At 36.0% G+C, this 14,312-nt stretch overlaps 1 protein-coding gene across 8 annotated transcripts in view; it reads right to left on the bottom strand.

Annotated features, from left to right (window-relative positions):
• The window catches only part of ASXL3 (ASXL transcriptional regulator 3), a 160,491-nt gene that overhangs the window by 13,944 nt on the left and 132,235 nt on the right, over positions 1–14,312 (bottom strand). For all 8 annotated transcript variants that reach the window (XM_016153916.2, XM_016153915.2, XM_016153921.2 and 5 more), the window contains 2 exons: positions 4,877–4,973; positions 2,904–3,009 (listed from right to left, as the gene is read on the bottom strand). In XM_016153916.2, coding sequence (XP_016009402.2) covers positions 2,904–3,009; positions 4,877–4,973 — 203 coding nt within the window. The remainder of the gene's footprint in view (positions 1–2,903; positions 3,010–4,876; positions 4,974–14,312) is intronic.

Here is a 14,312-nt window from a genome sequence, read left to right as displayed (position 1 = left end):
AAAGAAGATAGATGATACTGTTGTCATAATTATTCTCTTTTCTTTCAACTTTCCCTAAGATAGGTTCAAACTAAAACTGTACTTCACGGAGAGGAACAGAATAACTACATTACAGATAAATTTAAAGCAGAAGTATCAGCTGGAAAAAAGGTCCCTTGGAGCTAGGTCAGAGATACCACTGATAGATACTAGATTAAGTGTAGAACATACAGAATCTATCCACTGACAGCTAACTTTCTGATTTGTTAATAAGAATATTATTATATTTAATATTAAACACATATGTACAAAACATATATAATCATATGGAAAACAGCACTGTATAAGATATGTCTATGTCAACAGTTTATTATTTTGCTGGGAAAATAGATTTAGGATGACATAACCCAGAGAAGATGCTTACAGCACATCATATAACCCCACAAGGAAAACTCTGCCCTCCAAATATCTATCCTGCAAATCAACAGATCACCTCTTACAGCTTTTCATTAGTATATACATGAGTGATTTCTAAGTAACTAAAATGAATACAGAACAGTACTACTTTACAAGCAGAAGAAGCCAACAAGAACCAAAATAAAGACCTTCTATAAAGAGCAAAATCAAAATAAAACAGATTTTAACTAGATGCAAATTTGGATGGCAACATTCTTGGGAAAATAAAGCAATGAAAAGGCACAGGAATTGGTCAACTGAAAGTTATCTGATAGTAGGGGAAAAAAATCTTTACATATTGGGAGAATGAAGGTAATCTAAAAGTAACAAAATTAGAAGAGCAGTCAATGAAATGTCCAAAATACATCTATCATCCAATATGAATTCAAAGACAGAAAAAGCCAAGTGAGAAGTTCAGTGATGTAAGAGGACAGAAAATCTGTGGATAAACTACAGCAAGAAAAGGATCAAGTGAAAGAACTGTTCATATTCAGAGCTAGGTGATGGTGACGGGGAGTCATATTTACTTACACACTGTTGCTGCCATCCTCCAGAGCAGGCTCCTGTAACCTGATATTGATGGGAGTCTGTGAAGCCCCCAAATTTCATGTAAAAGATTGTGCATGTGTATGTAAATTTTTCTGAGAAGAATTTGCAGGATTAAGACACTGAACAAATTACTTAACCACACGGTGTAAACTTGGGAAAATGACTTAAGTTTCACTGTCCCCCCCTCACTTTTGTAAATCACTTTTAAATATAAGAATAATAAAGGTATCCACTTTATAGGACTGTTGGAAGAATTAAGTGAAATAATATTTGCAAAGCTCTTAGAAACATTATCATATCCAGAGTATGCCCAATGATTGTTGACTGAAGAAGAGCCTTCTGTAATGCATGGTCTCTAGAATGCAGGCTCTCTGAGGGCAGAGCTTATGAAGGCCTACAGATGACCGTACCTCTGACATCTAGAACAGTGTCTGGCACAGAGGAGATGTTGGATAATTATTGTGAGTTAATACGAGAATGTGTCCAATACTCAATAATAATTAAGGCCCAGTGCTTTGGAGGTAACTACTTCAGTTGTACTTCTCCCTTTACTGAAAAGAGTGCTTCTAATATTCTTAGTTGCACAGAGGCAGGGAGACCTCCTAAGCAGTCTTCGGTGTTATCGTCCAGGGTTCTTAACCCTGCTGGGCATTGGCATGACCTGGGAAGCATCGAAAAATACAGATTCCTGGGCTCAACTCCTGGAGACTCTCAAGCAGTACGTTTGGGGTGGGTCTTAGAAATATGTATTTACTTTTAAAAGCTCCAATGAGGATTCTGATGTAGTCAGCCTTGAGTAATACTGTTGGTGACTATATATGAAGGCATATGACTTGCCACATTTTAAATTCCTGAGAAAAAGACATTAATTTCTCCTTTCCATTTTTCTTAAGTATGTTTATGCCTCTGAGGTCCTAGGACAGCTATTGAAAACAAGCCTTCTTACTCAAGAGTACTGCTTTAGGACAATTTGCCAAAGGCTAGCCTACTCTGAATAAGCAGGCATTAGCCACACGATCCCTTTTCATGAAGTGCACTCATGTGAGATTCCTTTTGATGTTTTCCCCCCATTTACAGGAAAAAAAAAATATGTGAAATTTAGATTAAATGGTACAGGTTCAGTGTCCTCTAAACAAAACAACAGCTTTCAAGCATTAATTGTATACACGGGAGTTAAAGCTCAAATTCTTCTACTAGGAAGGATCCAAAGTTACTATCAATTGTCAGCTTCTTAATCCCTCCACCTTTCTTCGTGATGGATAATTGTTTCTGAGACTCTAATTCTGCCCAAGTAGAATATATCTCTGCCAAATAACCATGAAGCAAAGGAGAAATACTTTGAGTTTGGTTCCATCACTAACACACTTATGTGTGTGTGGATGGTATTATTTTTTTTTTAAAACATACAAATAAAAATGAGAAATTAAACATTGGTTATATCCAAAGAGGAAAATAAATAGAGTAAAAGGTAACACCTCATGTTCTCTCCAAAACAAAGACTAAAATATATATTCATAGTCAACATTTTTAGAAAAATGTGAGAATTAAAACATGTGTCTAAAACTACTTATGTCTAAACTATTCAGTGATAAAAATATTTGGAAAAAAAAAAACAGGAAATTTTTTACTAAAATTTACTTAAGAAAGCCAAAATTGACTTCTCTAGTATTTCATGAGCTGTTTTCAGTCCAAAATGAATTTTCATAGATAAGTTATAAACCCTTGAAAATGCATTTTTTTAAATTTAAGTGCTGATATGCCACTATAATTTTACCAGCAATTTCTTACACTGAGGGACTATTGCCTTTTATCACAGGTTTATTAAGTTTTACAGCATATGAGTGTGCTATGTGAAGCAGAGAATTACATTTTCATTTCCTTGTAAGAGAAATGAGGAAAAAAAATGCTCTAGCACTTACTTTTCTCCATAAAACCTTTCAAAGAATTTTTCTTTCCAAGGTTCTGTTTTCTTTTCCTTCTCAATTTCTTGTCTTATCCGCAACTGCATTTCTGGAGTAAACTCTCCTAGAAAGAAAACGCTTATATATTGAGTAAAAGTGGTCATCTCTTTTGCTAATTAATAAAGAAAACATGTAATTAATTTGAGTAAACTTTTATGGATGTTGAAAAGGTTGAGTACCCATAATATTTCTACAGCTTCCCTTTTTATGAACAGTACTTAAATAGTCATTTAGTCACAGATGAACTCTAAAACATTTAGCAAATGTACTGCATACTTAGGACTTCAAATGAAAGAGTGTATATTCACTGCCCTTAATAAAATCAGTCTGGTGGGAGAAAAGGCACACAGTTGACTATAATATAATGTCAAAAGCCCTGAATAGAATAAATGTAGTAAAAGTATAGAAATTAGAAAGCCCTTAATTCTGCCTAAATTGATTAGGGTAGGCCACATCCAGGAACTGATTTCTTGAGTTAGCTTCTGAAGGATGATCAAGTTTTTATAACATAATTAACCCAGAAGGCATAGATATATGAATATGTATATTTAAGGTCATTTGAGTGGTAGACTGTGAGTACAGCATAGGATGAAATAAAAGACGAAAGTCGGCTGAGGCCAATTACTCAATGCGTAGTCTAAAGAGAGTTCTGAGTTTTTCCTATAAGAAACAGAGGGAGGTCCTGGTGGTATCCAAGGAGGGAAGAATAGGGCCAAATAAGCAGCTAAGAAACTGGGTGAAGAAACTGGAGGACTCCAGCTAGGAGCCTACTGAGTAGTATAGCTGAGAGGAAGAGGTCACCACCCATAGCTGTAGGAATGCTGAAGAGGACTAAGAGTCACAGCACAACTAATACTTTGTGACTAGATGGACCCAGGGAGAAGGAAAAGGATCAAAGATATCCTCAGGGTTTCAGAGTGAGGAGCTATGAGGACAGTGCTGACATTAACAGAGAGAAGGCAGAAGGAATCATAGATATTAAAGGAAAGATAGTGAGTTTAATAAGGGCATTTTGGTTTTAAGGCGCCTGATGTCAGCTAGGGGGATCCAGTAGGCATTTGGAATTGAGTACTGAGAAACAGAAAAGAGGAGTTAGAGCCAGATTTGGAAGTGTTCAGCATGTGGGCTATAGCTGATACCAAGGTAAATGAGGCTGCTTTGCAAATATATATGGTTGCAAAAGAAAATATCGGGGAAGAGAATGGTGGAGACATCAACATTTGCCTTAAGATGTTAGTATAGGAGATCCTGGAGGAAGCTGAGAAATGACTGTCAGAAATGTAGCTTCAGGAAACTATTAAAAATAAATTATGAATGTCTAAGGTAGATGATTTCAAATTGGAGAGAATAATTAAAAAAAGATATTAGAGAAAGAACATGAAATGTAAGAACTGAGAAGAGGAAACTACTTCACCATTAGGAAGTCTCTGTTATTCTCTAGGAGAGATTATTTCAATTGCATATAGTGAGGTCAAACTCAACTATAACAATTTGAGTGGTTACAGGAGTAAAAACATGATAGCATTGGGTAATTTTTTTTTCAGGAAGCTTGGTGACTAAAGAATGAATAAGGTGAAACAGTGGCTTAAAGGGAAGAAAGTATTAAAAGAAGATTCTTAGGCTCCAGGACATTGATAGAATACATAATACGTCAAACAAGTAATTAAAATTAGCATTCCAAAGAAAACTTTGCTATATCAAAAGTTTTTATTATGTTCCAGATGTCATGCTTTCTTCAAAAATATCAGATATCAAAAATGCCAAGTATAACAAAAAATTGGTGAAATCATTTGGAATAGGATGTACATTTTTATTAAAGTATACTTCAGAGGGGGGGGGGAAGACTTGGAAATCAAAGGTGCAAAGCTCAGTACGTCAGTACGGCATGTGTGCTCAAACATGTCAAATAATAATGGGAAATAGAAATTTACCTTCTGCCAGTCGCTGCTTCCATCCTTGTGCTGCATATGCAAAGAATTCATTATTTAGAGCTGAAGTACTGAGGCGTAAAATTCCATCACTTCCCATCTAGGAAATAAGCAGACAAAAACAAGATTCCATCAAAAATAATTCAAAGCAAAATTATGCCAGAAAGAAGCAAAGAAGAAAAGAAGTGTGTGTGAGAGAGAGTGCAGGTAGGAGGAAGGAAAGAAACCTAATATGAGATGAATCTCCTAGCATGAAAACCGCACTGTTTATAGTGACTATTATAATGACAAAATATGATTTAAAGGAAATTTTTATTAGGCATTCCCATTATTGGTGAGTATAATGAATGTGTGTAAATTAATCAAAAAAAATTTATGTCTGTTATTCAAATATGCCTTAAATTGTACCAAATTAGAAATCAACATGAAATTTTCTAAAATTTGTGAAAGCTAAAGCAATCCTGTCTGATCACTTGGATTCTTTGCTGAGATTTAGACAACAAAAAGTTTGAAACATATTAAAACAAATATACTGACACTGTCATACATATACCTGCACTCTTCATTCATTCTACTTTTCTCACCTCTTTGGATGCACACAAAATCAGGTATGACAGAAGAGTTTAAATATTGTGCAACTAGATGCTACTAACCTTTTTCCTCAGGCATACTAATTTTTTAAAAAATCATGTATAGAAGAGATTCAGATACCCATCACCAAACCGGCTGCTTTTAACTTTCCAATTATTTACTGCTTCCTCTATGTGAGTGATGTATTCTCTAGCTGACATGGAGACAGAAAGAATTAACGTTGTCCTGGATAGATTTTTATGTAATTGAAGAGTGAAGACAAAACAAATAGACATTAGGTGAGTGGGAATTAAGAAGTGCAAAAAATGAGAGCCAGGGGAAGATAGATATCTATGTGAACATGAATGCTTAGGAGGAAGTTGATGCCAGAGGTGAAAATGGGGAAGGGCCTTGAGAGACCTGCAGGATTTGGACAGAAGGTTTCAGAGATAACACATATACTCTACCACCAGAAAGTATGAGCTTTACTGTAGAGGCAGAACATCACAGACGATCGTTGGCCGGACTGTTTATGAAGGTGTGAGGATGTTTTAGCATGCTACTCAAAGGCTCAGCAAATGGTAGCTCTTTCCCTCTTACTCCCATATATACGCTTCATATATCCTAAGCTCGAATTAGTCACTAGTATCTAAAAACACACTCAGAGGTTTCTTATCCCCATGTTTTTGTTTGTTTGTGGTCTTCTCTACACTCCATCTTTACCCACTGAAATATCCCTATTTTAAATTTAACTCAAATAATGCCTTCGTGAATGTGCCAGTTAAACCACTATTTAGAAGCAGAGGAGAACACTAAATCTAAAAGTTAATATTATACCAATGACTCTAAACTGGAAAATGGTCAATAAATCCAGAAAAGACGGCCACGGTGACAACTGTAGATACACTGGCAGTTGCCATCATGACACATATAGGGAAGTCATGGATTTGAGATACTGAGTTTCATTTAAAAAAATATTTATCTAAGGTTTGCCCTGCCCTGAATTTCCTTATCTAAGAAACACTAAAATATTCAATACACTTGGAAAATTTCATGATTTCATTCATTCACTGATTCATTGCTTACTCACTCAGTTATTTCATCTTTATTCAACAGATACTTATTAAGCCACTCATATGAATCTATATACCTGGCACCTGTATGTGTGCTAACGGTACAGTGGCAGTAAAAAGTAGTTCCTGCCCTTATAGTCTGAACACAGTCTACATACAGCAGATGCTCTTGTCTTTGTACGTCTCTTCTACCCACCTAAGTTCAGCACAGCTGTAAAGTACAGGTATAGCATCATGCCAGTGTCCCACCTCATAGTCTTACTGCAGCCCCAAGATGTGAGTGAATAGATGTCCTAACCCTCTCATCTTCTGACTGAACAATTCTCGGACACTATTCTCTGGAATGCAGTATATACACTGAACTAATGGATGCCATTTGGTGCTGTATCCCCAACACCTAGAGTACACAGGTCTGGGAACTGAGGAGTGGAATGAATGAACCTTTGTACCATCATTCCCAGGGAACCACCTGCAGACTAGAACTGAGCCCCAGGTTTCTAGAAGGGTTCTCTTGTCCTTGTCTTACACTGGGTGTCCTACACCCAGTACCTGGCTTCTGTTGCCAAGCCACTTGTATTCAAGTTCTTGTTCCAGGCTCCACTTTGAGAAGAAAGGAACAGGAGAGAATCTTACATCACTGGACCTAAGAAATTTAGGCTTATTCCTCTGCGTGAGGTGGCACAGTGAATAACCATCAGAAAAATCTAAGGCAGGGCTTGAATCAGCCTGAGCCCCCAAGTTTGTGGCCTCTGGGTCCAAATTTCCCCCTCAAGTTTCCCTGCATGTTTATTGCCTTTTTCAATGTGTGTCATGGTGAGGGAAAGGTAGGAAGCACTGTTCTAGGAAATGGGAAACTACTTAAAATATTTGTATTTAAAAAGATCACTTTATTAGCTATGGAAAAAAAATGGAATGGAGAAGAAAAGACAGATACAAAGACATTGCTAGAAGGGTAATGGAATACAACCATAAAAGGTGATAAAAGGCAGCAAATCCAAGAGTTACTCTGGATGGAGTGAAGGGCTTCAGGACTGAGGAGTCAAGACATTGGAAGAGTATTTTGAGAGACACTAAACATACTCAGGATGACTCTGGGAGATGAGGTGAGTGAAAAAGGAAGGCGAGCTTGCGCAGAGTCTTCAAGTATTGTTATCGAGGAGGTCCAGAAAAGACAATAAGGGTTAGGAGCAGATAGTCCATCTGAATGATATGCCTCTAGAAAGTCTGAAATTTTCTGTGAATGTTGACACTATTTGTCCTTATAACAGGAGTCTTGAGCAAAAGCAACTCCACTTAGGAAGACTAAAGAGGAAGAGGTATTCATATCACGCAGATTTTAAACATCACTAGTAGGTGGAAGGCAAGTTCCCTGAAGAGGTAAAAGAGTCTTGTTTGCAATGAAGCACATTTATAAAAGGCATAGTGGAAAAGGTTAGAATTTTTCTACATTTAAGGACATGTACGGTGCCTTTAATCCTCTGTAGTCATTGCAACATCTAAGATGTCACAGGTACTCAATAAATGCTTAGTACACTGTCCTTGCTTTGTGTAGTGAAAGACTTAAAATTTAACCCAGGAGCTGATAAACAGGATTTTAGTTTCATGTATTCTTCCAAGCCAGGGGCATGATTAGTTATTAATTGAAATTTTAGCATAATTTTAAGACACAAAGAAATACCAGTTCCAGATTAGCTCTGACAGAGTCTCAAGATTTCAGCATATGAAAATGCAAGGCAGTGTGAAATAAACACATTCAAGAATATGGAAGCTAGCCCTGGAGGAAAATGTTTGCCTTTTAAAACAGAAAAATAATATTAACTGCCAGATTTCCAGCCTGTATGAGACAGCCCAATTAAACACTACAGCTAAATTAGACTTAGGAAATACATGCCAATAAAACTTTTAAAATACACTATTAATTTTATGGCCTTTAAGAAATACTGTCCAAAAGACATAATATTTTAATGAGCTGGAACGATAAACATTTCTGAAAGGTTTATTTATTTATTTATCACTGAGCTATAAATTCTTGTTCTGCTGATTACTCACAATATAAATGTTCATTCTGAAAACTCCCTTCACATTCTTACAATGAGCTGTCTAATTAAGCTACTGATAAGTTATGCTTCTTTTTGGATTAGAAGGAGAAAAACTCTAATCAGATTAATTACTACCGAGGAAAATAAATATTAGGTAAAGGGAAACATTCATACAGAGAGATCCTGTAACAAAGGTTTAAAGTATTGGTGAGTATATCATTTGCCGTTGGTGGTGATTATATTAATACATGTTTTTTGTGATGGATATCAGTGGAATTTAAAGGGTTAAAATGTTTTAACATTCAATCTTTGAAGTTTGATGAATGCTAATTTTGTACTAGATTATATCTATGTTTAATAAAATTCTGTAACCCTCTAATATATTGTTTATCACTTTTTCTTACCCTAGGTTTCTTGCAAGTGATTCGGAATGCATAGCATGCAGGCTGCTTAGAGGAATAGTGAGAAATGTGCTGGAGAGTTAGACAGTGGCTAAATAATAATGAGATGCCTAGACATAGTAAGCAATTTGGAATTCATTCTACAGACAATGGGGAGACATTTTAAAGTGAAGCCAAAACATGAGGAAAAGGTTCTTGCTGAGTGTGTGCATGTAGGCATACTGCTGCTTTAGACAGGTTGTTCAGGATAGGACTCTCTGATGCTCACTGATGATAAGAGGGATTGGAGCAGACACCTGAAGGAAGTGAGGAAGTGTGAAGGAAGGGATGTGAACACGGAAGTCCTCAGGTGGGCTTATGAGGCAGTCCTAAAAACTGGAGAGATCTTAGTGAATGAGAGGAACAGGAGCTGAGGAGCCAGGATTGTGCCGGGCCTTGTAGCCCACTGGAAAGACTGGCTTTTCCCCTGAGCTAGGTAGCTGAAAAGCCTTTGGGGAATTTGAGGCTGCACACTGAAAAGATCTGACATTTCAAAAAGATCGCTCTGACTGCTGTGTTTAAACAAGACTTTAGAGTAGTGTTGTCCAACAGCGATATAAATGTGAGCCACACATGAGATTTTAATTTTTCTAGTAATCATTAAGACAGTAAAAAGAAACATGTGGAATTAATTCTATTATATTTTATTTATAATGCAACCCATCAAAAATGTGATTGTTTCAACATATAATATGAAATATTGTTAATGAGATATTTGTTCATTCCCTCTGTATACTAATTCTTTGATATCTAGTATTTTTATAAAACATCTCAATTCAGATCAGCCATATTTCTACTGTTTAACAGCCACTGGTGGCTAGCAGCTACTGTATTGGGCAGCATAGTTTTAGAAGGTAAAAGTTACTACAGACATGAGTACGTAGCTATTGTGAAAATCCAGGAAAAACATGATAGTAGCTTGAACTAGGGTGACAGCAGTACACGTGGTGAAAAATGACTGGGTTCTGATTCTAGTCTGAAAGTTTAGCCCACAGGACTTGATGATGGACTGGATGAGAGAAAGAGCAGGCAAGGATGACACCAAGACTTTTGGCTTAGGCTATTAAAATTATGAAATTGTTATTTATTAAAATGGAGGAGTTTAAGAGAGGAGGAGGTCTGGTTTTGAACCAATTAAGGTTGAGGTGTTGATTATAATTCCCAGTATATATCTTAGATATATCATTCTGCATATAGTGCGGAGGATGTCCTGGATAGAGGCAATACTAGAGACAGGGACTGCTGTTAAGCAGCAAGAGAAGGCCAAAGAACAAATGCTGAAAAGATTGGGCAGTGGAGTAAAGATGTGTATCATTTAAGAGAGGGGCAGGAACCAGAATTGATGGGGCTGAGTGAGCATGTGTGTGGGTGGTGAGTGAAATAAAGGCATGAAAAATGATTCCCAGGAATAAAACTTGGATAACTGGGTAGATGCTAGTAGCAGACATTGGGGCAGAAAAGACAAGTTGGAGCAAGCAGTGTCTTGGACAAAGAAATGATGAGTTTTTCTGTGGATATGCTAATATAAGTATATCTTGAAGGCATCCAAGTCAAGGTGGTCTAATCAGTAACAGAGACTAGGACAAGAAGGGCTCAACAGTGAGAGGAATTAAACACAGAAAATTAAATTAACAAAGAAAGTATAGTTGAAAACATGGACATGGATGAGACACACATGAAAAATTTACCGAAAGGGAGAATGGCTTAAAACAGAGCCCTGAGGAACATCAACATAGAAAGAATAGGCAGGAAAAAATAAATCCTGTTAGGAAGACTGAGAAAAATCAATCAGTGGTAGGAAAAATATCAGAGCAAAAGACATCACAGACGCAAGGGCAGAAGGTGTTTCAAGAAGATCTGTACTGCGTATGTGCTAACATCTATCAAGCTGTGCAGAATTATTCAGGTCAACACTGTGAGTGGTACACTATGTTAGCTGTTGTGTCCAATAAAAACAATCAATGGGGTCTTTAGAGCAAAGTCAACCTAGGTTGTGAAAGACCAACCAGGGGTCTAATATAATAGCAAAAGAGTAATGAGCAGATGAACTATAAGCTGTTATCACTGACCTCCTTATATCCTGGTCTGAGGGTATGGCTCAAGTTTTATCCATAAGAGAAAATGTAATTTTGTAAGCATAAAGTTGGGCATAAAAATAAAAAAGTGCTGCTGAGAGAGAGTATTAGCAAGAGAGTCAGGACCAACAACATACAGGCAATCTGGTCAATACTTTTTGACTCTTATTTCTAAAACTGCATTAAGACAGTATTTCTCAAACTGTGCTTTGCAAAAAAGAGATTTTAATAGGTATTTAAAAATTAATGGGTAATCTAGCTAAAAGAAACTGAATCTATCATCCAATAAATATAGCCAAATATTTACTAAATATGGTTAAACCAAATATGTTTTCTTTAAGTATTCTCTGATATGCCAGAATTTATTTTAAATCCCTAAGAATATTTCTATCATGCAGTATTTCCCAAACTTTTTAACTTTGTAATCCTATCGGAGAATAATTATCTCATGGAACAAATGTTCTCCAGAACACAGTTTGGGAAATGATGTGTTAAGATTCAGACGCGACCTAAATGCCCATCACCAGACAATTGGATAAAAAAGTTATGGTCCATATATACAATGGAATATTACTCAGCCATTAAAAAAAAATGAAATCCTACCATTTGCAATGACATGGATGGACCTAGAGGTTATTATGCTGAGTGAAATCAGTCAGAGAAGATAAATACCATGTGATTTCACTTGTATGTGGAATCTAAGGAACAAAAATAACAAATTAATCAAAAGAAGACTCACGAATACAGATAACACTCTGGAGACGGCCAGAGGGGAGGAGGGTTGGGGGTCTGAGAGAATAGGGTGAAAGGTTAAAGAAGTACAAATTAGCGGTTGATAGATGGTCACACAGATGGAGAGCACAGCATAGGGAATGCAGCCGGCATTAATGTAATGGCTAAGTGGAGAGCCAGAGGAGAGAACGCGCAATCAGGAGGATTGTTTTATAAACTATATAAATGTCTAACCAATGTACTGTATACTTGAAACTAATAAAATTTGAAAAGAAAGAGTTGTGAAAGTATCACTGTCAGAAGCAGTCAAATGAGATAAACCTAGCACAATGATTTGCACATTCTAGATACTAAATCTCTGTTAAACAAATGAACCAAAAGCTCTGGATGTGGGATAATTTTCAGTATGTTTCAAGAATCAAATATTCAAAATAAATTAATAAAATAGTGAAAACTTGTAAAGGATGATGCAATTAGCTTTTATCTACAAGCTGAAACAATCTGTTTCAAAGCCTATTTTTTGAAACAATTACTTGGCATTTAAAAAGAAATTATTTTGAAATATAAATACATATAACAACTTTTAAGAAATTAGAGGTTTTCATTATAAAGTTATCATCAAGACTATTTGGAATTATATGAAAGTTAAAGGGAAAAAACACCATTTCCACCCTCCCCCCACCTTATTAAAAAATATGCATGGAATTAAGCTAATGTGAACAAAGGGGACATCTCAGAGAGAAAATAGTACCAAATAAGTCAACATTTAGATGGAAAAGTGGAAGGTTTTTTAGTGTTATCACTGTTATTACAGGGCTTTAAAGTTGCTTTTGTAATAAAAGCCTCTCTTCTGAGCACTTTTTCTTCTTCCTACTACTTGCTGCTTTGTGAATCACACTAAGGCAGAAATCAATGAGGAACAAAGTTCAGCATGGAAGGATAGGGAGACAGAAGCTCCACCACACTCAGGACGATGTCAGGTATAATTGCTCACTAGAATAATGTTCTAGAGGCAGAGGAATGAACAGGAAAAGTACACAGCAACACTTAATTATGTGGTTTTTGAGTATATAAATTGCAAAAGGTTTTGAAAAGCAAGAATTATAAGATGACATGATAATAACCAGTCTTGTGGGAACTTATTATCACCTTCCATTAAAAAATGCACATAAACATATCTATGTGTATATATATAGCAATATATCCATATCTATATCTATACATGTATATTCATATATGTGTGTTCATGTATACACACACATATAAAGTTTTCTTCTTTCTCTACAAACACAATTTGTAACTAATCCAACCACTTGGCTAAATAATGGTCCCTCTTGGAACAACATCTCTTGAACCTCCCGGGAGAAACATGCTCTGTCCCACCAGACAACCTGCCAAGCCTACAAGTCTGCCGAGGAGATGTTCAATTACAGGCTGGGAGGCCATCCCCTGGAGCGAGACCTGTTAGCAAGCAATTTCTCTGGCCCCAATTAAAGGGAAAAAGGAATTCTATAGTAATAAGAGAAAGAGATTTTCTTGTAATTGCTGCTATGAGTTTCAGCATCTACAATTGAGAAAACCATATTTGAGGAATGTATATTAGAAACATATGAAAAAAAGAATTTTGATATTGATTCTTAAAAGGTTTCAATTATTGAGTTTCAATTACTATACACGTGGGATTTTCCTTAACCTCTATACGATATTAAAGCAAAAATCATTCTCAAATGACATTATTCTATGCTTTCACATTGTGCCACCTTTTCTAAGGATCATCTTTCTTTTAAATTTCAAAGGGAAGAATCTCTATTTGAAGTGCTATAATGTCTCCAATGCTTTAGCAGACCTGCTCAGAAGGGGGTGTAGCCTGTAGTTAAATAGGAGAATAATGAAATAAAGGCATCTAAAGATAAAAGTAAAGTCACTGACAGATCAAACTTTAATCAACTTTTCAAAATTAAAGAAGTATGTTTTGATATTTATGGTTCATCTTTTTCATTAAACTTTGTGGACAATGCCTGACCACATATTGGGACAATCTGATAGGCCTTCATGAGAACTGATTTTTTTTGCCCAAATGTATATAAATAAAATTTGAATACATTTTAGCAAATATGACAAATGTGTGTATGTCTTAAAAGGTAATCTTATAATTGCATTTTCATCAATGTTCCCTATGTGGGAAAAAAATGAAAAAGCAAACTTTCAATGTGCCCAACCGTGAAACAGAATACTAATGCTTTATTTAGTGAAAATCGAGCTCATGTTCTTGTATAGATAAAATAACGTTATGTTATAATGTAGTGGGAATCAATGAATCACTGTTTCTACTTATAATACACTGAACAGCTGTGTTTAAGTGACTATCTATTAGTCACTCCTTTCTTTAACAAACATTTCATAAGCATCTCCTATGTTCCAGGAACTGTGAAATGGTCAGACAGCTTCTGCAGCCACAAGAGCTTAGTACCTAGGATAGAAGAGAAGAGGATAATATCCATTGTAATAGT

Source organism: Rousettus aegyptiacus, unplaced genomic scaffold, assembly GCF_014176215.1.
Source record: "Rousettus aegyptiacus isolate mRouAeg1 unplaced genomic scaffold, mRouAeg1.p scaffold_m13_p_12, whole genome shotgun sequence".
NCBI lineage: Eukaryota > Metazoa > Chordata > Mammalia > Chiroptera > Pteropodidae > Rousettus > Rousettus aegyptiacus.
This window is presented reverse-complemented; position numbering and strand designations above follow the sequence as displayed.